Source organism: Sebastes umbrosus, chromosome 23, assembly GCF_015220745.1.
Source record: "Sebastes umbrosus isolate fSebUmb1 chromosome 23, fSebUmb1.pri, whole genome shotgun sequence".
NCBI classification, from domain to species: Eukaryota; Metazoa; Chordata; class Actinopteri; order Perciformes; family Sebastidae; genus Sebastes; species Sebastes umbrosus.
Genome location: NC_051291.1, coordinates 20,611,193 through 20,634,298, shown reverse-complemented (window position 1 = coordinate 20,634,298; position 23,106 = coordinate 20,611,193). Strand labels below are relative to the sequence as shown.

General features: G+C 38.5%; 1 protein-coding gene across 4 annotated transcripts in view; it reads right to left on the bottom strand.

The window, feature by feature from the left end:
* Positions 1 to 22,152, bottom strand: part of ptpro (protein tyrosine phosphatase receptor type O) — a 50,090-nt gene extending 27,938 nt beyond the window's left edge. For 2 of the 4 annotated variants that reach the window (XM_037760968.1, XM_037760969.1), the window contains exons 1-7: positions 21,788 to 22,152; positions 6,741 to 7,002; positions 4,913 to 5,068; positions 4,649 to 4,801; positions 2,891 to 3,403; positions 1,537 to 1,698; positions 370 to 566 (exon numbers count right to left, since the gene is read on the bottom strand). In XM_037760968.1, coding sequence (XP_037616896.1) covers positions 370 to 566; positions 1,537 to 1,698; positions 2,891 to 3,403; positions 4,649 to 4,801; positions 4,913 to 5,068; positions 6,741 to 7,002; positions 21,788 to 21,844 — 1,500 coding nt within the window. In that variant the 5' untranslated portion in view covers positions 21,845 to 22,152. Of the gene's footprint in view, positions 1 to 369; positions 567 to 1,536; positions 1,699 to 2,890; positions 3,404 to 4,648; positions 4,802 to 4,912; positions 5,069 to 6,740; positions 7,003 to 8,087; positions 8,461 to 21,787 lie in introns of those variants that run through there. The other 2 variants (XM_037760966.1, XM_037760967.1) reach the window with 2 other exon arrangements.
* Between the last annotated feature and the right edge of the window lie 954 nt (positions 22,153 to 23,106).

Here is a 23,106-nt window from a genome sequence, read left to right as displayed (position 1 = left end):
GTTCTGAATATGTTCTAAAGTCTGCTGGAACCAGACGGAGAGTTTCACACCTCCGTTGTGTTTTCACACCTCAGAGTGGAACATAAGCTGAGTCTGTTCACACGTTCCTGTCTGGAGGAGATTCATTCACTACGGACTGATTCAACTACAGAGACGGTCATAATTATAATAATAATAACAATATAATGACATACAGAGACATGAGATAATGATGAAGGATCATCTGTTTATTCATCCTGTGGTTCTGTCTGGGAAGACACGATCAGTAGATCCTGCTACGCTGATTAGAATGGGAATGTTCTGTTCTCCTCCTGTTCTCTACGTTCTCCTCCTGTCCTCTACGTTCTGCTCCTGTTCTGTGCTCCTTACCTCGCTGCAGTAGGTGTTCTCCATCCTCTGGCTCAGACTGGGTCTGAGGCAGGTGGTGGACACCACCGACACCAGGCTGCCGTTGTGGTTCTCTGAGGACGCCGACCAGGAGACGGCGGCGGTGCTAGAGTCCAGCAGTCGGACGCTGACGGCCTGAGGACGCTCACGGAGCTCCTCCAACAGCTCGCCACCAGGACCTGGAACAAAATACTGGGTTATTATGGTCTGTACTGGTTTATTATGGTGCTATACACACATCAGTACCGGTTAATATGATGTTATACACAAATCAGTACTGGTTTATTATGGTGTTATACACACATCAGTACTGGTTTATTATGGTGTTATACACCCATCGGTACTGGTTTATTATGGTGTTATACACCCATCGGTACTGGTTTATTATGGTGTTACACACACATCAGTACTGGGTTATTATGGTGCTATACCCACGTCAGTACTGGTTATTCTGACACAACACAAAACATTAATTTCTTAATCAAATCACTTTTATGAATATAATGATGTTGGATGAACTAAATCCCTTAATTATTTCCCTTCAATTTTGTACATTATTGTACACATTAATAGTGATGTAATATAGTTAATTTTATGGGGATAACGAGGAGATAAGGTAATTATAATGGATTATTTGCATGCCTTAAGGGCTTTTTAAGGGGAAAAAATAAAATTGAACAAATAACATGAAAACAACCCTTAATTTATACATTCAAATTTTAAATTCAACCTCTTAAAAACCCACCTTAAACCATGCAGATAATAAATTAAAAAAACCTTAATATATCATAATCCATTAATTTATCCATTAGTTTTGTGGTGAACTCTTGTATTTGCATCTTAAATTAAAAATTAAGGTAATTTCAAGGAACAAAATTCAGTGTTTCAAAGGGGTGAAAACACATTAAAACAATCCTTAATCGAATGGTATTAAGTCATTAGTGTTGTTTTTTGTTTTTGTAAATTTTAAAATGTTTTTCCCCTTAAAAAGCCCTTAAACTTTGCATATACAATTCCTATAAAAATACCTAAATAAAATATGCTGCAGTCCATTAATTATTAATTAGTTAATTAATTAAAACTCCATTAAAACACCTCATAATAATATTATTGATGTGTATGTGCTTTGTGGTCCAGTGAAGAACGTACTGAGGTAGAAGGTGAAGCCGGTGTCGGCGGCGCTCTCGCGGGCCTCGCAGTCTCCAGACGAGCTCAGCGTGGTGACCTGGACTCGGTACGTTCCCTGCTCCGTTAACTCGGTGAAGAACTCGTGAGTGTTTTCATCCACGGTGGCGGTTTCTGTGGAGTTACCTGAGAAACAGGCGAGGACACGTGATGACGAGGTTTATAGAAAAAGTATAGTTGCAATTATTTATTATATTTATGGATTTATCAAACAATTACTTCCTCAATTAATCATTTAATTTTTTACATATAGAAGGTCAGATTTCCACTTTACAACTTCACAAATATTCACATTTAAGAAGCTAGAAACGCAGATTTTTTGGCATTTTTGCTAAAAATAAATCTTAATGATTCACAGATTATCAAAAGTGTTGACGATGAATTTTCTGTTGATCGACTGATTGATAATTGATTATTGATTGGTTAACTTCAGCTCGACCTCAGAGTCACTTATTGAACTAAGTTAAGTTTCTGTGTTTATACACAAGTTTTATACATTTATTTCAGGTTTAACACGTTCACTTTTTTAATATATTTTATGTATTTATTCCATCTTATTTTCTTCCCTTTCTATTTTTAATTTTGATTGCATCTTATTTCTGTATTAATTTTATATCGGTATAATTATAATTATTAATATTATTTTTATTAATATTATTACCATCTCTGTAGATGTAGACGTTGAAGCTGTCGTAGCTGGTTATTATTATTATTATCATTATTATTATTAATAATGATAATAGTACCGTCTCTGTAGATGTAGACGTTGAAGTCGCCGTAGCCGGTTTATTATTATGATTATTATTACCGTCTCTGTAGATGTAGATGTTGAAACTGTCGTAGCTGGTTATTATTATTATTATTATTATTATTATTAATAGTACCATCTTTGTAGATGTAGACGTTAAAGCCGTCGTAGCTGGTTATTATTATTATTATTAGTATTATTATTATTATTAATAGCACCGTCTCTGTAGATGTAGACATTGAAGCTGTCGTAGCTGGTTATTATTATTATTATTAATAGTACCATCTTTGTAGATGTAGACGTTAAAGCCGTCGTAGCTGGTTATTATTATTATTATTAGTATTATTATTATTATTAATAGCACCGTCACTGTAGATGTAGACATTGAAGCTGTCGTAGCTGGTTATTATTATTATTATTATTATTATTATTATTAATAATAATAATAATAATAATAATAATAATAGTACCGTCTCTGTGAGTGTAGACGTTGAAGTTGTCGTAGCTGGTTATTATTATTGTTATTATTATTATTGTTATTATTATTATTATTATAAAAATTAATAGTACCGTCTCTGTAGATGTAGACGTTGAAGCCGTCGTAGCTGGTGGGGGGGCGCGGTGGCAGCCAGCGGAGCTCCAGCAGGAGGGGGGGCAGTCTGGTTGGCAGAACGGAGGTCTCGGAGGGGAGCCCCATGGCGGAGCCGGGCTCGTTAGAGTCCTCGTACTCCGACACCACGGCGTTAACGAACTCCTCATCTCGGTCCGCAGGAGACGGGTCGGTCGGGTCCAGCCAGTAGCTCTCCGTCGTCTGGTTCACGGTGGCGCTGCCTGTAAGGTTGTGTGTTGGGCTGAAGGGAACCCGTGTGACGACTCCCGCTGTCTCCTCTGAGGCGTTCTCCTCCTCGGTGTGCACCTCCTCCTCCTCCTGCTCCTCCATCAGCGGGACGTCCCGGGCTCGACGGGAGGCTCGCCGGCTCTCCTCGCCGCCCTCAGGAGGGACAGCGTCGGGGGATTCACCCGCCAGCGTCCTCTGGCTCAAGTGGACGATCTTATGGGAGATGTTGAGGGGCGGGAAGGGCACTGAGACGGAGACAACCAGAGAGACAGACAGGTGAGACAACCACAGAGAGGATAAGGGAATAATTAAAGGGACTATTTGTAACTTTCAGAAATGCTTGTTCACAGCGACACCTGTGGCCTTTAAGTCAACGAAAGTCATCGTCGGGCTCGCGCTTGCTCGCTCTAAATAGACATGAACGAGCATCGCTCAAAACAGTGAGGCGACACACGTCAGCTAAAACCACAATATCACTCTATATTTCAGCTGCTTGGCAGTAATGTTAGCTGACCAGACGAAGGTCTCTCCATGAATCAATGCTGATCCTAGTGTTGGCTTTTCCCTAAGGCTGAAGCAGGAAGAGAAAACGTTATCGACTCTCGACTGCGCCCGCAGGAGAACACCGGCACCCGGTCAGAGACGATAACGTTTCTCTCTGCAGAGCCCCGTCACTTCACAAGACAGGAAACCTCTGTTGGTCTGGAGGAGCTGCAGCAGTTATTTCTGCACGTCCACTGTACATTCACTAGATATTCTCAGTGATAAACTAACTCTTCTGCAGTGGTTAGTGTGCGCACATGTACGTCTAGAGTTGGAGCGAGACAGCGAGAACACGTGCGATGTGTGAGTGAAGGCAAGCAGGCAGAGGAGCGGAGAGTCCTGTAAGTAAAAAGTTACAAACAGTCGTTTAAGGAGTTTTTAAATGGACACTGAAGAGGAAATTAATGGATAAATCATTTAAAAAAATAAATAAAAATAAGTATAAAAAAATAAAGATATAAATGCTAAATAAATAAATACATATATTAGAAAATAAATATAAGATAAATAAAAATAAGTGCAAAAATAAATAAATGAATAAATGCTAAATAAATAAATATATTTAAAAATAAATACAAAAATAAATAAAAGTTTAACAGAGGAGTAAATAAATAAGGGGGTTAATACAAAGATAAATAAATAAAGAAGCAAATTAAAAGCGAAATATCAATTTATGTCACATTTTATCAATTAATTAATGGCTACATTTATTTTTTATATTATTTTTGCTGCATTTAATGACATATTTATTTATTTATCGAGTCATTTATTTCTAATTCTGGCAAGTTCCATCCTTCATATGGAAAGGCCTTGTGTGAAGGTGGACCTCGCCGATTATATATATATATATGCATATGCATATATATATATACACACAGTATATACACATACATACTGTATACATACATACAGGTATGAGTGTTTGATGTCACTGCGTGGTGTCTCACCTGTCCTATGGTGTACAGGTGAGTGTGTGATGTCGCTGTGTGTCACCAGGGCGGTCTGGTACACGGTGGCCTCAGAGATCAGCTGGAAGGTGATGTTACGGTAACAGACTCCAGGTAACCAGTGTTTGAACACCGTCTTCCCCTTGTAGAAATCTACAGAAAGTAGTAATAGTAGTAGTATTATAAAGTCTGCATGTTATTTGGCCAATTTTAAGGGTAAATAAATACTTAAACACAGAACAGTGTATTAACGGCAGCGTTTACCTTTGTAGAGCATGGAGCGGCGCTCTTGTCCTTCGGTGTAGCTGATGTTGACTCTGCTGAAGACGTTTCCGGCCGGAGGCTCGATCTCGAACACCACGCCGGTCTCCGGAGACTCCTTATAGTCCGATATGTGGACGCCGTGGACAGGAAGTGGCTCTGACGGGACAAAACAACACGAGTCACATGTCAAACTTCTGGAGGATATTAAACACTACGAGAAAAAAAAAAAAAATCAGACTCAAATTATCTAAAAAAATCTATCTGGTCCATCCATCCATCTGCAACCGCTTATCCCGTTAAGGGTCGCGGGGGGGCTGGAGCCGATCCCAGCCGACATTGGGCGAAGGCGGGGTACACCCTGGACAGGTCGCCAGTCCATCACAGGGCTGACACTAAAATCTATCTGGTATAAATATTAAATATTAACATATTTATTAAAATAGGTTCTCCTCTTAAAATCACTTAAAAAATATCTTAATTAAATTATTATTAATGTGTAAATCAATGAAAATGTAAAGGATTTAATTTTATAGTGTATGAAACAACAATCCTTAAATACCCTTGATTAATCCTAATTTAGCCTTAAAAACACCCAAAACACTTAAAGCTGCAGTGCGTAGAAATCCGGAAAACGCAAAATCCTGCATCCCCTCGAGCTGCTCTCTCCCCTCTCTGTCCGAAGCCCCTCCCCCCACACGAGAACGGGCATATGCACGCGCTTCATACGTGCTCGCTACATCTGAGGAGGCTACCGCAGCGAGCTACACATTACCTTCTAAGGACATCAACAGTTTGGACTGTCTTTTTGAAAGTCTGTCTTTCTTTTTTTGGGTTGTTTTGAGGTGTAGGCAGTTGCTGCCAATGCTGGAATAGCAAGCTTTTCAGTAGGTTGTTCCGCCATTGACCGAGGCTTTCACTATCTGCAGAGACCAGACGTGAACGCGCATCTCCTTTTGTGGAACAGCCAATAGGAACGCTCTCTATGAAATGCCCTGTGATTGGTCAAAGTCTGCCGTCACGGGCAAGATTTTCTAAAGCCTGTAAACAGAGCCATGAGGAGGTGCAGAGGTGTAGTTTTCTCTCAGATCACTTGAATTACAATATGCTGAAAGGTTATTATGGAATTTTTGCCAAATTATGCCAAAATATTGTTGCCTACTGCCACTTTAAATATAATATGTTTTTAATGTGTCCATTAATTAAAAAAATTAAATAATAAAAATATTTAAATAATTAATTACAGAACAGTCAATGGGTAAATCAAACTACCCTTGATTAATCCTATTTTAGCCATTAAAATACCCAAAACACTTTAATTAAAAAAATTAAATTAAATAAATCTTTTTTTTTTTTTTTTTTTTAAATTAAACTGTAAAGTGAAGGCTTCACCACAAACTTGGGTTTTAATTAATGAATAAATCAGTGGAATATGATTTATTGAGGAGTCTTTAATGGATTGTCTGAACAGTTTAAGGTGTTTTTAAAAAGTGGAAACACTTAAAATTGTACCAAATAGCTTTTAACAAGGTATAAATTAAGGGATGCTTTCATGTTATTTGACCGATTTTAAGGGATTTTTACGCCTTAAATCAAATACAAAAGAATGAAATATTTAATTACAGAAGAATTAAAGGGTAAATTTATGGAATATTAGGGTGAAATATTATGAGATTCATTTTCAGCGTACGTACCAACAGAGTTTCACATTAAAATAATGTAAAGAATAAAAATAATAATTAGATAATCCAGTCTGAACTGTGCGTTTATAAAACTAAACTGTTTGGACGATCTTCTAGAATAAAGGGATATATTTAAGGGATTTTCTTACTGGTGAGCAGGGAGATGGTCTTGATGGGTCTGGACCAGCTCGGTCCCAGTTTAACCAGTAGTCCCACCGTGTAGCAAAGACCATGAAACGACGTGTTGACCAGTAGCGGCTCGCTGGTGTTCACAAACTGAACCAGGATCAGTCGAGGTTCTCCGGATATCTGAGCGGCGTACGCCGTGGCGTTCTCCTGCAGGTCAGAGCGCTCCAGCGTCGTCACGATCAAACCGTCGTCGTTTACGGACGCTTGGAACGCAATCACGCTCTGAAACACAAAGAAAGTCTTCATCAGAGACTAGAAAACACTCTGAAACATAAAGAAAGTCTTCATCAGAGACTAGAAAACACTCTGAAACATAAAGAAAGTCTTCATCAGAGACTAGAAAACACTCTGAAACATAACGAAAGTCTTCAACAGAGACTAGAAAACACTCTGAAACATAACGAAAGTCTTCATCAGAGACTAGAAAACACTCTGAAACATAAAGAAAGTCTTCATCAGAGACTAGAAAACACTCTGAAACATAACGAAAGTCTTCAACAGAGACTAGAAAACACTCTGAAACATAAAGAAAGTCTTCATCAGAGACTAGAAAACACTCTGAAACATAACGAAAGTCTTCAACAGAGACTAGAAAACACTCTGAAACACAAAGGAAGTCTTCATCAGAGACTAGAAAACACTCTGAAACATAAAGAAAGTCTTCATCAGAGACTAGAAAACACTCTGAAACATAAAGAAAGTGTTCATCAGAGACTAGAAAACACTTTGAAACACAAAGAAAGTCTCTGACTCTGATAAACCGACTCAATTAATCAGTTATTAAAATAGAATGCATTGATGGTTTCAGCTGTTTCTATTTGACGACATTTTGTTTTAAATTTCTGATCCTGAAACCAAAATAAAAATAATAGTTATATTTGTTTTATAATTAAACTGACTTCTATGATAATAAATAAATAAAATATATATAATAAAACCATAATAATAAATAAATAAATATAATATATATAACAAAACTATAATAATAAATAAATACAATATATATAATAAAACTATAATAATAAATAAATACAATATATAAAATACAACTATAAAAATAAATAAATAAATACAATATATATAATACAACTTTAATAATAAATGAATATAATATATAACATAGCTATAATAATAAATCAATAAATATGATATATCAAATAAAACTATAATAATAAAATAAATATGATATATATAATAATAACTGACTAACTTCTATAATAATATAATCAGTATAATTTTTCCTGTAATGTTTCCAGATGAAATATGATTCAGATCCGGTAAATAGGCCGCACCGCCACAAAGATCACCTCCATCACTGTCTAGTCTGAGTTCTGACAGGTTTGACACCTCCTCTTCCTCCTCCTGCTACTGCTCCTCCTCTTCCTCCTCATCTTTTCTTTCCCCTTCCTCTACTTCAGACACCTCGTCCTCCTCCTGCTACTGCTCCTACTCATCATCTTTTTCCTCCCCTTCCTCTACCTCAGACACCTCCTCCTCTTCCTCCTCCTCCTCTTCCTCCTCCTCTCCTCACACCTTCAGTGTTCCTGAATCTTTTCTCTAATGAGAGCAGATTTGAGGCTCCTCGGGGCTCGGTCTAATTACTGGATCGCTGCAGGACGTCGTCCTTCACTGTCTGGACTCCTGCTGGCCAACACCCTCTGACACCGGCCCTGTCTATTTGCTGGGAACGCTCCACTCGTATCCCTGACGACGTGTTAAAAAAGTTGTTATATCTACTGGAACAGCCCGATCAATAAAACCTGTGACTCTAATAACTGGAGATGAACTATAGTTCTATATCTGCTGGTCTGAGATCAGCTTCCTGTTGTTCAGTCTGATGGCATCAGCTGGTCTGATATCAGCTGGTGTTTCATTAAATGTGACAGCAGGAGAGTCGACTCCTCGCCGAGCAGCTTCTGTCTGACAGGAAGAAGAGGACGATGTCAACTCCTGATAGCAACTCTAATAATAATAATAATAATAATGATCGGAGCTTCCACACGACAAAAATAAATATATACATATATATAAGGATATAAAAATGTCAGAGAGCGACATCAGAGGACGTGTGGGACGTGAAGGAAGAGCTCAAAGATAATAATTAATATTTAAAGGTCCCATATTGTAAAAAGTGAGATTTTCATGTCTATTACATTATGAAGCAGGTTTAAGTGCTTTATAAATACTGTTAAACCATCAAATAGCTCAATATATGGAGAAATACACACGTATTCAGAAATTGCACATTTGAAACAAGCCGTCAGGATTTCTGTCCATTTGTGATGTCACAAATATACAATATACACGGTTTATTTCCTGTTGCAGTGTATGTGAATAACATCAGCTGACAGGAAGTAAACATGGACCCACCTGTTTTTTTTTTTGTTTTTTTTTTAAATTATTTTTTTGGGGGCATTTTTCCATTTTTTTATTGAGGACAGTGGATAGAGTCTTGAAAGGGGGGAGAGAGAGAGTGGATGCGGAAAGGGCCACAGGCCGGATTCGAACCCGGGCCGCCGCGGTCAGGACCAAGCCTTAATACATGGACGCCCGCTCTACCAACTGAGCTAACCCAGGCGCCAACATGGACCCACCTGTTGCCTAGCAACGCAATTCCGTTGCAATTCTGTTGAAATGAGCTAAAACGGAGCGTTTCAGACAGAGGGGTAAATACAGGCATATTCAGGCAGACAGTATGAGGAAAATAAAGTTTGTTTTTTAACATTGCAGTATGTAAACATGTTCTAGTAGAAACACAAAATACGAGTATGAATCTGAAAATGAGCCCGATATGGGACCTTTAATGACAACACAGACAACAGACAAAACTTCGTCACAAAGACTTGCAAAACACCTGCCATGACAATAGGAATTAAAAGCCGAATTGCTTTTCTTTGTAATTGGACGACTTGATTAATTTCCTGTCAACGAGATAATCAAATAATCCGCTAATTGCTTCGGCACTTACAATAATAACTGAATCTCGATCCGTCACATAGCTGACAAACATTATTAGATTTCCAATCAGAGCAGCAGAAATCCATCAAGAGAAAGAGTGACAACTTTACTCCATAATCACAAGATACATCTTCTCATTATTACGAGAAAATTATCGCTAATTACCAGAAACAAAAATAGATAATGACAAGAGGACTTCATTCAACTGCTAACTAGGAGATTTCTACAGGATTACAGCAGAAAGACAATAAAACAAGATTATTTTGCTGAAAGTAATAGCCGACATTATTTTTGGATCATGGGAGTTGTTGTCTTCAACATCGCTACACCAGTGCTAATGCTAACGCTAGTGCTAACGCTAGCAGGCCTGCTACAGTAAGAAGCAGCGTCAGCAGGATTAAAGTATCATATCAATAAACACATAAGGGCAAACAGAGAGATCATATCATCATCTCTTCTTCTGTAGATCAGGAGATAATCCTGACCCACTTCTCTAATCTGACCGTCATGTAGTGAAACCCACTGATGCATGCTGGGAGTTATCACCACCAGGACGTTGAGTATGTTCTTCTTCATCATCAGTGTTTGATCTCTTTCATAAATGTGTGAGAGAGTGAAGATGGCCGACGGCTAAAACATCAGTTGGGTGACCTAAATCCTGAAAATATGTTTCAGTCAACAGATGAACTGATTCTTTATCTGCTCTGAGCTCAGGGTGGACAAAATAACAGAAACACCAGATATGGAAGGAAAAAAGGCCATTATAATTTCAACTGTATAAGCAACTGATTATATGACTGTGATTTCAAGTTGTGCTCTTTCAAAAACAAGTGTTCTAACTTGGTTAGCTCGTTGCTAACGGGGCGATATCCCCCTTCTCTGTTAGTAACCATGGTGTGGTGTTTAGTGGGCGGAGTATTAAGTGGAGGCATCACTTGCGACTATAGTGAACCCCCCCCCCATGGACGACTCTTTCGGTTCGGTATTTTATTTTATTTTTTACTTTTTATGGTTTCAGTCTCTTTTTTCTTTCCGGTCTGCTGAACGTCTCGGTTCATCTTCAGTCTGTCTGTCTGTATAAAGGAGGGTGGATCATAAAGCCCTGTTCTCTCCTCTGCTGGCCTTTTAAAATGCCGAGCCGCTCTGGTTTAATGACTGCGGTGGTATTTGGACGGTGGTATTTAGAGAGAAGAGGTCTGAGACGGGGGGAGGAGGTGAGGGGAGTTACTGACGGCGGTAGGAGAGTTGAGAGTTTACTGGTGAACTGAACTGGTTAGTTGGTTTTATCTGTGGTGACGACACCACCTTCTGCTCTTTATAATGTTTTATTCTGGTTTAAAGGAAAAGTGTGGAATTATTCAATAGTTATTTTATTGTCAACAAAAGGTCTTAAAAATACCAAAATCCACAATGTATTTACAGATGTGGTGTACCTCAAGGCTCCATTCTGGGTCCTCTTTTTTTCTTTATTTTCCTGCTTCTTTCTAGATGAGATATATTGCATCTTTTCTCTATTTACATGTTTCTTTTTGGATCAGATATAATGAATATTTTCTTTTTTATGCAGATGATGTGCAGTTATATCTTTCTGCCAACCGTAGCGATGCTGGTAGTCTGGTGCTGCTTTAAGGAAATTAATTATTAGATGTCTTGTCATTTTTGTCTTGCTCAATGAGAAGAAGTTATTTTCAAAAAATCTCATGTGAACGTGATTTGTTGTCAACGTGTCGTTCGTCTCTCAGTACTTTGACTTCTACTCTGTTAGTCACTTTCAGGTCCGAGCTCATTGGTTCCTGCTGAAGACCTAAATCTTTAAAAATAAAATAAACTAAAGACCCACCTCACAAATATATATTTTCTTCAGTAATCTCCTCAAACAGCTGCTCACTGTAGTTTTTATAAAAACAACAGGAGGAAATAGTGACTTTGTTGGGGACTATTTTCAGTGGCGGATGCATCCATTATCAGAGCTCCAGTGAGTATTAGTGTCAGCATCGCTCCGTCACAGTAAAAAGTGTAATAAAACACACCTACAGCTCAGTGAGCAGCGGGTCAAAGCTGACAGACGGAGATCTTTATATAGAAATACTATCAGACATCTTGGCTCAGACTGATTCATTCAGTTCATGGCTGCTCTGCTGTCGCCATGGCAACAGAGATGAGAGGAGAGAGGTGGGAGGAGATGCTCATTATGTCAGGATCACCATGGACACTGGATGCTAATGTTAGACGAGCTGCACCTCCAGTGACACACTAGAAAAACATGATATCAGAGACAACTTATAGAGGAATATAAGACACGTCATCAATATTCATCTTTGGACCAACCATCAGTCAACGTCTACATTATCAATATTCAACTAAACATCTGAAAACACTTCATTTCATTGTGATGCTTCTCGACTTTTAAAAATAAACTTCTATATTAATTAAAGCTGCAAGCAGCGATGATCGGGCCCTCGCACTTTTGTGCATGTCGGGGGAACTGCGGGGGACACCGGTTGAAGCAAATGTGCATTTCCGTGACGTTCGGACACTAAACGCACTAGTTAGACGTTATAAAAATAAATGAATGAATTTAAAATTTTATTAAAATAATAAAACAAATAAATAAAAGGGAAAATTAAACAGAAAGGTAAATAATTAAGGGAATTAATGCAACGGTAAATAAATAAATAAATGACATTAAATGTGGCAAAAATAGTATTCAAAATAAATGTAGCCATTAATTAATTTATCAAATGTGACATAAATTGATATTTCTGTTTTAATTTGTTGCCTCATTTGCATAATAATAACAGAAATGGAAAAGAATACAGAAATAAATAAGTAAATAAATAAATACATTTAAAAATGAATAAAAATGAATACATAAATTTAAAAATAAAAAATAGATAAGTGCAAAAATTAATTAATTAATTAAAAAATAAATTAAAAAAAGAAAAATTATAAAAATATATTTTTTTAAATAAATAAAAGGGAAAATTAAACAGAAGAGTAAATAAATAAGGGAATTAATACAAAAATAAATAAAGAAGCAAATTAAAACAGAAAAAATATATTAATGTCACATTTTATCAATTAATTAAAGGCTACATTTTTATTTAATTTTTGCTGCATTTAATGACACATTTATTTATTTATCGAGTCATTTATTTATTTTTTATTTTGGCAGGTTCTGTCCTCCATACATATGTTTTGTGTGTTAAATCAAAGTAACTACAGCAGTTAAATAGATGTATTATTGTACAATATTTCTTTACTTTACTTTCCACCACTGAGACTAACTGGAACTACAGAAATTTGTGTTCTTAAACTAAAACCCAAGAAGTGAAAACCAACATTATCCACACACACAGGCTGATGAATGAATGAATGAATGAATGGATGAATGGATGGATGAATGGTGCATGTGACCCTGTGAATGAGCAGAGAACGGGGGGGTGAGGAGGAGTCGCCTTCAGGCAGCTGCCAACATTATCATGGAAAACGCCACGGCTTTGTTTCCTCATGGGGGGTGGGGAGGGGGCCTCTGACAGCGCCAACCCGGCGAGGACGGGGACCTCCAGAGTCCATTAGACTATGAATGATCCGGTTCAGGGCTCACTGGCAGCTAAATGTTCACTTTTCTCAATGAGGTTTGGTGAGACAGACTTCATGTTGTTTCTAAATAAAGGACGGAGCTGTCAATCATCTGTTGTTAAAATCTAATCAAATTAACATCAAATAAATCACCTAAATCAAGTATAGCCCTAAAACCTTAACCCAAAGTACTGTGTCCAAGTTCAAGAGTGAGACCGAGCTCACACAATGTTGTCTAGTTTGTAGTGCTGAAACTGAAAGCCAGTTGTTCTCTAATTTCTTATATTTAAACAGAAAACAAGACTACATCATGTTTGTGAACATTTCTCTAAAGAAGACAGTGAATGAACCCAACGAGACGTTTTCCAAACTGTCTCAGTCCTGTTTCTGGGCTGGATATCAGCAGTGCAACACTACAGCGAAATTTACACTTTTCTCAATGAAGTCTGGTGAGGCTCAAGAGGTGTTCGCTTGAGTTGGACTTCACTTCCTTTGGCTTAACAACAGATGATTGACAGTTCTCTCTTTCATTTATAAGACAATGTAAACTCTTCTTATGTATGGAGGACGGAACCTGACAAAATCCTAAATAAATAAACAAATAAATGACTCAATAAATAAATAAATAAATGACTCAATAAATAAATGTGTCATTAAATGTAACAAAAATAACATTAAAAATATATGTAGCCATTAATCAATTGATAAAATATGACATAAATTGATATTTCTGTTTTAATTTGCTTCTTTATTTATTTATCTTTGTATTAATTTCCTTATTTATTTATTCTTCTGTTTAATTTTCCCTTTTATTCATTTATGTATTTATTTCAAATTTTTTAATTAATTAATTAATTATTATAAATTAATATTATTAACACAATTTTTCCTTTGCATTTTCACCCTTAATTATTTCCCCAAACTTATTTATTTCTGTATTATTTTCTTTTTACATTTCTGCCTCATTATTTAAATGGGGGGGGCAAATTAAAACAGAAATATCCATTATGTCACATTTTATCAATAAATTAATGGCTACATTTATTTTTAATATTATTTTTGCTACATTTAATGACATATTTCTTTATTTATTGAGTTATTCATTTATTTATTTATTCATTTATTTTTTATTTTAGTAGGTTCCGTCCTCCATACTCAGGATCAGTTGCTGAAAATGTCAAATTGTTTCTAAACGAACCTTCAAAATCTTTTTCTGGAGTCTGCTCAGTCAGTTATTTATTTATTTATTTAATTTTGCCAAACTTCTGTTTAAAAGGTGAAGAATGAACTTCCACAGTGCAACACTAGAGCAAAATGCTCACATTTCTCAATGAGGTTTGGTGAGTTTCAACAGCTGTTCGCTTCAGAAAGACTTAGTATATTTATTTAATTTCTGCTTTTGTTAACAACAGTTACAAATTGTTATCCAGTGATTAATCAAGCAGTAAGTAGTTACTGTTTTATCGATAATGAAAATAACTTCTCATTTCTATGTGAGTAGAGTTAACAAAAACATCTTTAAGGTTGATTTTAAGGTTGTTTTTTAGTAAAAGTAAAAGCAGCTATTAAAACATGTGTGATATAAAGGCAGTAATCGTCCTAATCCTGCTGTAAGCCTCTTAACACCACTGTTAGTGTTATAGAAGATAATAAATCAGTCTGAATAAAAGCGTGTCGCTCTCTGGAGACGGTCTAAAACAATCCCACCGCTGTGTAACGGAGCTGATGTTTATATAAAGACTGTTTGGATCATCAGTGTCTGGGTTAATCCTCGTATGTTAAAGTGCTCTAATGATCAATGAGGTCTGGTGAGTCAACAGACGGAGAGATTAGAGATGACCGTTGCACCACAGACCGAGTTTAATCAAACACTGAATTAGAGAAGCAGAAGAAGAAGAAGAAGAAGAAGAAGAAGAAGAGACTGAGTTTCTTCTTCGGACTGCTACCTGGATACAACCACACAATCATACACAGTGATAAACTGACTGATTTAGCTAGAAATGAGCAGAATAACAAAGCTACACAACAACTACAACAATATGGAGGACAGAACCTGCCAAAATCCAAAATAAATAAATAAGTGACTCGATAAATAAATAAATAAATGTCATTAAAGGTAGCAAAAATAATATTCAAAATAAATGCATGTTTGATTTTCCCTTTTATTTATATATTTATTTCTATTAACTTTTAAATGTATTTCTTTTTTGCATAATTTTTTATTTATTCATTTATTTCTGCATTTATTTGTATTTACTTATTTTGCACTTATTTTTTAATTTATTTTCTATTTATTTTTAAATGCATGTATTTATTCATTCATTTATTTTTGCATTTATTTTTTTGCATTATTTTTATTTATTCATTTGTTTTTGCATTTATTTTTTATTTACTTATTTATATATTTCGCACTTCTTTTTTTATTTATTTTATGTCTATTTTGAAATGTATGTATTTATTTATGTATTTATTTATTTATGCATTTATTTATTTATGTATGATAGCCTAACTTAGCACAAAGAGTGGAAGCAGAGGGAAACTGTTAGCCTAGCTTTGCACAGAGACTGGTAGCAGAGGGAAACTGTTAGTTTTTCTCTGAAGACAGAAAAGAGAAAGTTGTTGACGCTGCAGTTTTCTGTCAGGAAGCCTCTCGTCCTCCAAACAAACAGCTTTAATGAATGAAAACAGAGATAATGAGAGAATCATCTCCTCCTCCTCCTCCTCCTCCTCCTCCTCATCCTCCTGGCCTCTAATCAAAGTAAACTAAGAGGAGTGACAGCAGCTCCCTCCTTCCAAACAGAAAACTAAAAGAGTTCACCGACTCAATGAGAGCAACAACAATGGCTGCTTATACAACCCCCCCCCCCCCCGCCCCCCATCATCATCACCACCACCAGGAGCTGAGTCTCCAGCAGAGACGAGACATTTAAAACATCCTGCAGAGGAAGCCATGAGGGCTGGATGATACACCTATCTTCTGATTGTGATTTTTAAGTATTGTGATTCGATATTCTGATTCATTGTGATTGTTGTTAACTATTTTAACACTAGACCATGGGGAACAAGATGAATCATAGACTGCTAGGGACTTTTACTTTGGAAAATCTCTAAATGAATCCAGTAAAAATGTTTGATGTCCTGAAGTCAAATATATCAGTCATTGTCAGGAATTATTTATTACATGTAAACACCTTTAAACTCTTTCTAGATCACCTGCTGATGATCTGAAGGGTTAAATGATCAGGAACGGGTTGGTATGAAGTTCTGGTCTGTCTAACAGAGTAAAGCCTGTTATCTCTCAGCGTCACTATAAACTGGGTTTTCTTCTGATCTCAGAAACAGGAAGAAGCTTCCAGCAGATGATCCTGGTCTGCTTTCACACGCTTTCTCTTTCCCTCTCTTGTCCTTCGGTACACAGTGTGTCCAGTCTTTGGTGTGTTCTCCCCTTAATGACCCGTTTGGACTCATTATCCTGCTGGCAGACACAGAAAGGACTAAAGCTCTCCAACATGGCACAACACCAGCTTTCCTCCTCCGTTAGCAACCCCGGAGCCTCTCCATTAGCAGCACCGGAGCCTCTCCGTTAGCAACAGCGGAGCCTCTCCGTTAGCAACAGCAGAGCCGTTCCGTTAGCAACACCGGAGCCTCTCAGTTAGCAACACCGGAGCCTCTCAGTTAGCAACACCGGAGCCTCTCCATAAGCAGCGCCAGAGCCTCTCCGTTAGCAACCCCAGAACCTCTCCATAAGCAACACCAGAGCCTCTCCGTTAGCAATGCTGAAGTGACTTAAACCTGCATAAAAACCAAGATGGAGACGGCTAAAAACCAAAATGACGACGGATAAAAACCAAGATGGAGACGGCTAAAAACCAAGATGAAGACGGCCAAAAACCAAGATGGAGACAGCGAAAAACCAAGATGAAGACGGCCAAAAACCAAGATGGAGACGGCTAAAAACCAAGATGGAGACGGCCAAAAACCAAGATGAAGACGGCCAAAAACCAAGATGGAGACGGCTAAAAACCAAGATGGAGACGGCCAAATACCAAGATGGAGATGTCAAAAAAACCAAGATGGAAACGGGAGACAGCGAAAAACCAAGATGGAGACGGCCAAAAACCAAGATGAAGACAGCAAAAAACCAAGATGGAGACAGCCAAAAACCAAGATGACGACGGATAAAAACCAAGATGGAGACGGCCAAAAACCAAGATGAAGACGGCCAAAAACCAAGATGGCGACGGCCAAAAACCAAGATGAAGACGGCCAAAAACCAAGATGGAGACGGCTAAAAACCAAGATGGAGATGTCAAAAAAACCAAGATGGAAACGGGAGACGGCGAAAAACCAAGATGGAGACGGCCAAATACCAAGATGGAGATGTCAAAAAAACCAAGATGGAAACGGGAGACGGCGAAAAACCAAGATGGAGACGGACAAAAACCAAGATGGATACTGCAGCTATTGACCGTAATATCACCTCCCTGAAGAAATCACAGCTCTCATCATTCCGACTGACTCCTCACCTGAAGGTCACATGACTCCAGTGAACTCATATGTAACCAGGTGTGTTTAACGATGTCATTATCAGACAGATCTGGAGTCAGAGGGGTTAAACCCTGCAGCAGCATTAAGGAGCTCACATGGTGGATAAGGACATCGATCATTATCACTCTGATCACCATCAACAGCACGCTGAGGTCACATGTCAGGAACAGAACTCAGGCACTGTTGTGTCTGGATGACCTGCAGCAGCTCAGACTCTCAGAGACCAGACCAGAGCCACAGCGTTTTAACCCCAAAGATAACAGGATTGTCAGCTATAAGCTCGTTACCTCGGTCGCTAACGGGATAATCGGTCTGTTTATACTCAGACTGAGGAGCTCCAATAAAAACTGGATGCTGACACACAGCTGATGACATATCACAGCTTCCTCCAGCTCTGACTCCATCAGATGAAACTCAACAACCACAGAGAAAGAAGATATTAAAACTATGGTTCTGAAATATAAATCTCCAACGATTAATCAATTAAACTTTTAAATTAATCACCAACTATTTTGATAATCGATTCATCAGTTTGAGTAATTTTTTAAGAAACAAAAGTTGTCTGATTGCAGCTCTTTCATTTTAAAAACAGATATAACAGACATATTTTTTAATTATTTTATTATTGTCAATTTTGTATTTTATTATTTGCTACTTTGCAGTACTTGCTCTTTATTTTTATTTTCTCTAACTGTGTTTAACGTTACGCACCCAGAAAAACTCCTTAAATGTGTCAGTAAACCCCTGCCAAAAATAAATGCATAAATAAATACATGTCATTAAATGTAGCAAAAATAATTAAATAATAAATTAAAAATAAATGTAACAATTAATTGATAAATGTGATTTATTTCCTCCATTTCTGATTCAACAATGTCAGGACGTCAGTGAGGACAGGAGGACGATCTCAACGCTGAGAAGCTTACACCACGCAGTGGATGATGCAGATTTTACTTGTTCATGTCGCATCATTCCCGTCGCCCGGCTTGAATTCACGTCTATTCAACTCTTTGCATCGACTTTGTGCGTCATCGGGCCGCGAGAAAAGTTGGCTTCACTCTTGGTGTGAATGCACCATAACAACAGGTTCAGATACTTTATGACAACAGGGACAAATAATAGTTAACGTGCACAGATTAGAGGCTCAGATTGCACAAAAAATAGAGCTCTATGGTTACTGTGATAAATACAAAACCACTGTTCTGATTACATACAAATAATCTGTTTTTATTCAGATTTGATCCATGAGGAGGTGTGTTCTTTATAACATGACAGTTTTCATAAAATTAGATTTTAAAAAAAGTCACAATATTTCGCAATATATTGAATGGTAACCTCTGTGTCATGATACGTATCGTATCGCCCAGCGTGTTCACACGCAAAAGCGTTTAAAGGTCCCATATTGTGTTAATTTTCAGGTTCATACTTGTATTTTGTGTTTCTACTAGAACATGTTTACATTCTGTAATGTTCAAAAAAAACTTAATTTTCCTCATACTGTCTGCCTGAATATAGCTGTATTCACCCCTCTGTCTGAAACGCTCCGTTTTAGTGCATTTCAACAGAATTGCAACGGAATTGCGTTGCTAGGCATCAGCTTGGGTCCATGTTTACTGTCAGCTGATGTTATTTACATTCACTCTAACAAGAAATAAACTGGGACACATTTAGAATGTTTATGTTTAAAACCATATAATGGTCTAAATATCGTATATTTGTGACATCACAAATGGACAGAAATCCAAACGGCTTGAGTCAAATGCACAATTTCTGAATACGGGCTGTGTGTATTTCTCCGTATATTGAGCGTTTTGATAGTTTAACAGTATCTATAAAGCACTTAAAGGGACTGTTTGTAACTTCTTACACGTATCAATCATTGGGGGTCGGTGTCCCATGCACGCTTGCGTGTGGCTACACTGTTCAGACTCAGACTCCAACACAAACTACACGGAAGCACCAAAACCTCTTGGTTGTATCTAGTGAAGCTTGTCTGTTACACAGTGTTAGCCGCGGTCGGAGGACGCGGGGGAGACCATAGCTTCGGTCTCCAGGACCGGAGTCTCTGCTGTACTCTGCTCCTCTGCCTGCCTTCACTCACACATCGCGCTCGTTCTCACTCTTTCGCTCCACTCTCACGTGCATGCGCGCACACTACACACTGCAGAAGAGTTAGTTCAGCTCTGAGAATATCTAGTGAATGTACAGTGGACGTTTGTGCAGAAATAAATGCTGCAGCTCCTCCAGACCAACACAGGTTTCTCATGTCTTGTGAAGTGACGGGGCTCCGCAGAGAGAAACGTTATTGTCTCCGACCAAAACTCCGGTGTATCCCCTGTTCCCTCCGGCCGTGGTCGGAAGGCTGAGGCAGGAAAAGCCAACACTAAGATCAGCATTGATTCATGGAGAGACCTTCGTCTGGTCAGCTAACATTACTGCCAAGCAGCTGAAATATAGAGTGATATTGTGCTTTTAGCTGACGTGTGTCGCCTCACTGTTTTGAGCGATGCTCGTTCATTTCTATGTAGAGCGAGCACAAGCGCGAGCAACAGGAACGCTGACTTTCGTTGACTCAACGGCCACAGGTGACGCTGTTAACAAGACATTCCGATTCTTACAAACAGTCCCTTTAAACCTGCTTTAAAATATAAAAGAAATGAAAATCTCACTTTTTACAATATGGGACATTTAAATGCCACGAAAATGCACAAGGTATTTAGCGTGCAATAAATACGTCTTTCTGGATTTCCGCGTGTCATTTGTACGTCATGTATCCTAAACTGACTGTGATGTAAACACATCCACGTACAAATACTGCGGTAAGAGTTAGTTACCGTTAAAAAAACACCAGGTTTTAACCAGGAGACCGCTGTAAGAGACGCTGTAACAGACGCTGTAACAGACCGCCGTTAGAGACCAAACCGCCGTTAGAGACCAGACCGCTGTTAGAGACCGTTGTTAGAGACCAGACCTCTGTTAGAGACCAAACCGCCGTTAGAGACCAGACCGCTGTTAGAGACCGTTGTTAGAGACCAGATCTCTGTTAGAGACCAGACTGCCGTAAGAGACCGCAGTTAGAGACCGCTGTTGATCAATATTTTTTGTGACGATTGTCACGTGTTTTTTTTAGTGACGTTTGTGACGTGTTTTCCGTACTTCTGTTACGTTGTTTCCGTACATGTTTTACTTAGTTTACTTACTTATTTGAAGCCCAACCATGATGTTTTCCCTTACCTTAACTAAGTGTTTTTTCTTGCCTAAACATAACTGCGGACGTTTGCGTACTAATGACACGTGAAAAGGCTAAAATACATCCTCGTGACACGCAGAATTCCTGTGAGATTGTGCTGGTATCACCAGATTCTTGCCAATACACCGTCCTAATCAATACACCTGATTCTGATCCCATTACACTACAGGTTACACTCCCAGGTACAAATACAGCAGTAGAAGGTGAAAATACTACAAAACAGACTCAGTCTGTCACACCTGAGCAGGTAAACTGAACCATCAGCAGCTGAGGATGTGAACCAGACTGATGGTAGTGTGTGTGTGTGTGTGTGTGTGTGTGTGTGTGTGTGTGTGTGTGTGTGTGTGTGATGCTCAGTGATGCTGACAGACATGCAGCAGGACTCTGCAGCCGACTGACCCACTTTCTGCTGCTGGCTGCTCTCTAACCGGCCTGCGGTGCCACATCAGGTCCAGATCACCGGATCACCGGCTCCGGCACCGACCCACACTACCAGCCGGTACCGATCAGGTCTGATCTCACGGCTCCGTTAACCCACATCCATGATATCTGCAGCTTTACCAACACAAAGACACACAGACTGCTGCTCATCCAGACAGCCACACACACACACACACACACACACACACAGTCAGTCAGTCTCACGGAGCCGAACAAAGGCGCTGTTACCCGGGGGAAGCAGAGCGGCAGCAGCGGGAGGACCGTGAGGAGCAGCGGGGGCAGCATGCTGGTGTCTGCGGTCAAACAGGCTCTGAGCTCCGGCTAGATCCGTCCAGTCTGCTGCGCATCCAAACAATGGCGATGGCTCCTCTGCAGCATCGATGCTCCGCGGCTCGGTTCAGCTCTGATAACTCATCCTCTTCATCACCATCCTCTTCTTCACCGTCCGGATTATCACCATGCTCGAACCGGACCCGCGGTGGTCGAGGGGAAACAGGCCGGGCTCCGGCGTCCACGCCGCGGCCTGGAGACGAGCAGGAGGTCGGTGTCGGTGTCGGTCAGCGGGATGAAGCTGCTGCTGCGCGGCGTCGCCCCGCCCTGAAGCTCCGGAGGCTGCATGGAGACACGCACCGGGTCCTCCTCCTCCTCCTCCTTCATCCTCTTCCTCCTCCTCCTCCTCCTCCTCCTCATCTTCATCTTCTTCAGCAATAACACTCACTGGGAACCAGCTAACGTCTCCTGAAAACACATTTTAAACTGGTTTCAACCAAAACACACTACATCTACTCCTGCAAAAATCAAATAATAAATAATAAATAAATGACTTGATAAATATGCCAAAAAGAAAAGAAGATAGAAATAAATAACTTTGGGGAAATAAATAAGGGGTGAAATGCAAAGGGTCATTCATGCATAAATAAATAAATACATGGATAAATATATATTTAAAAAGAAATATAAAAAAAAAAAAAAATAAGTGCAAAAATGAATTAAAAAAATTAATGAGAGGACTCAATAAATAAATGAATATGTCATTAGATGTATCAAAAATAATCTTAAAAATAAATGTAGCCATTAATTAATTAATAAAACGTGACATAAATTGATATTTCTGTTTTAAATTGTCGCCTCATTTGCATAATTATGCATAAAGAAATGTGTAAAGAAAAAAATACCGAAATAAATAAGTTTGGGAATATAAATAAGGGGTTAAATGCAAAGGGACAATCATAAATAAATAAACACATGGATAAATATATATTTAAAAAGAAATATGAGCTTTGTACGAAAGATATTTAACTCATTTCCGGATGAACCCATAAAATCGCATGTCGACCACCTCCTCGAACTGACTCCAGATAGCAGAGGATTCATATCCCAGATTTATGAGCTCATTAACAACATCAATCCACGCTCTACTGAACATTTAAAAAAGGCCTGGCAATCTGATCTTGGAGTGGTTTTAACAGATGACCAGTGGGACACTGTCTTGGATTTGGTACACACATCGTCTACGTCAGCTAGGCATGGCTTAATACAACTGAAGA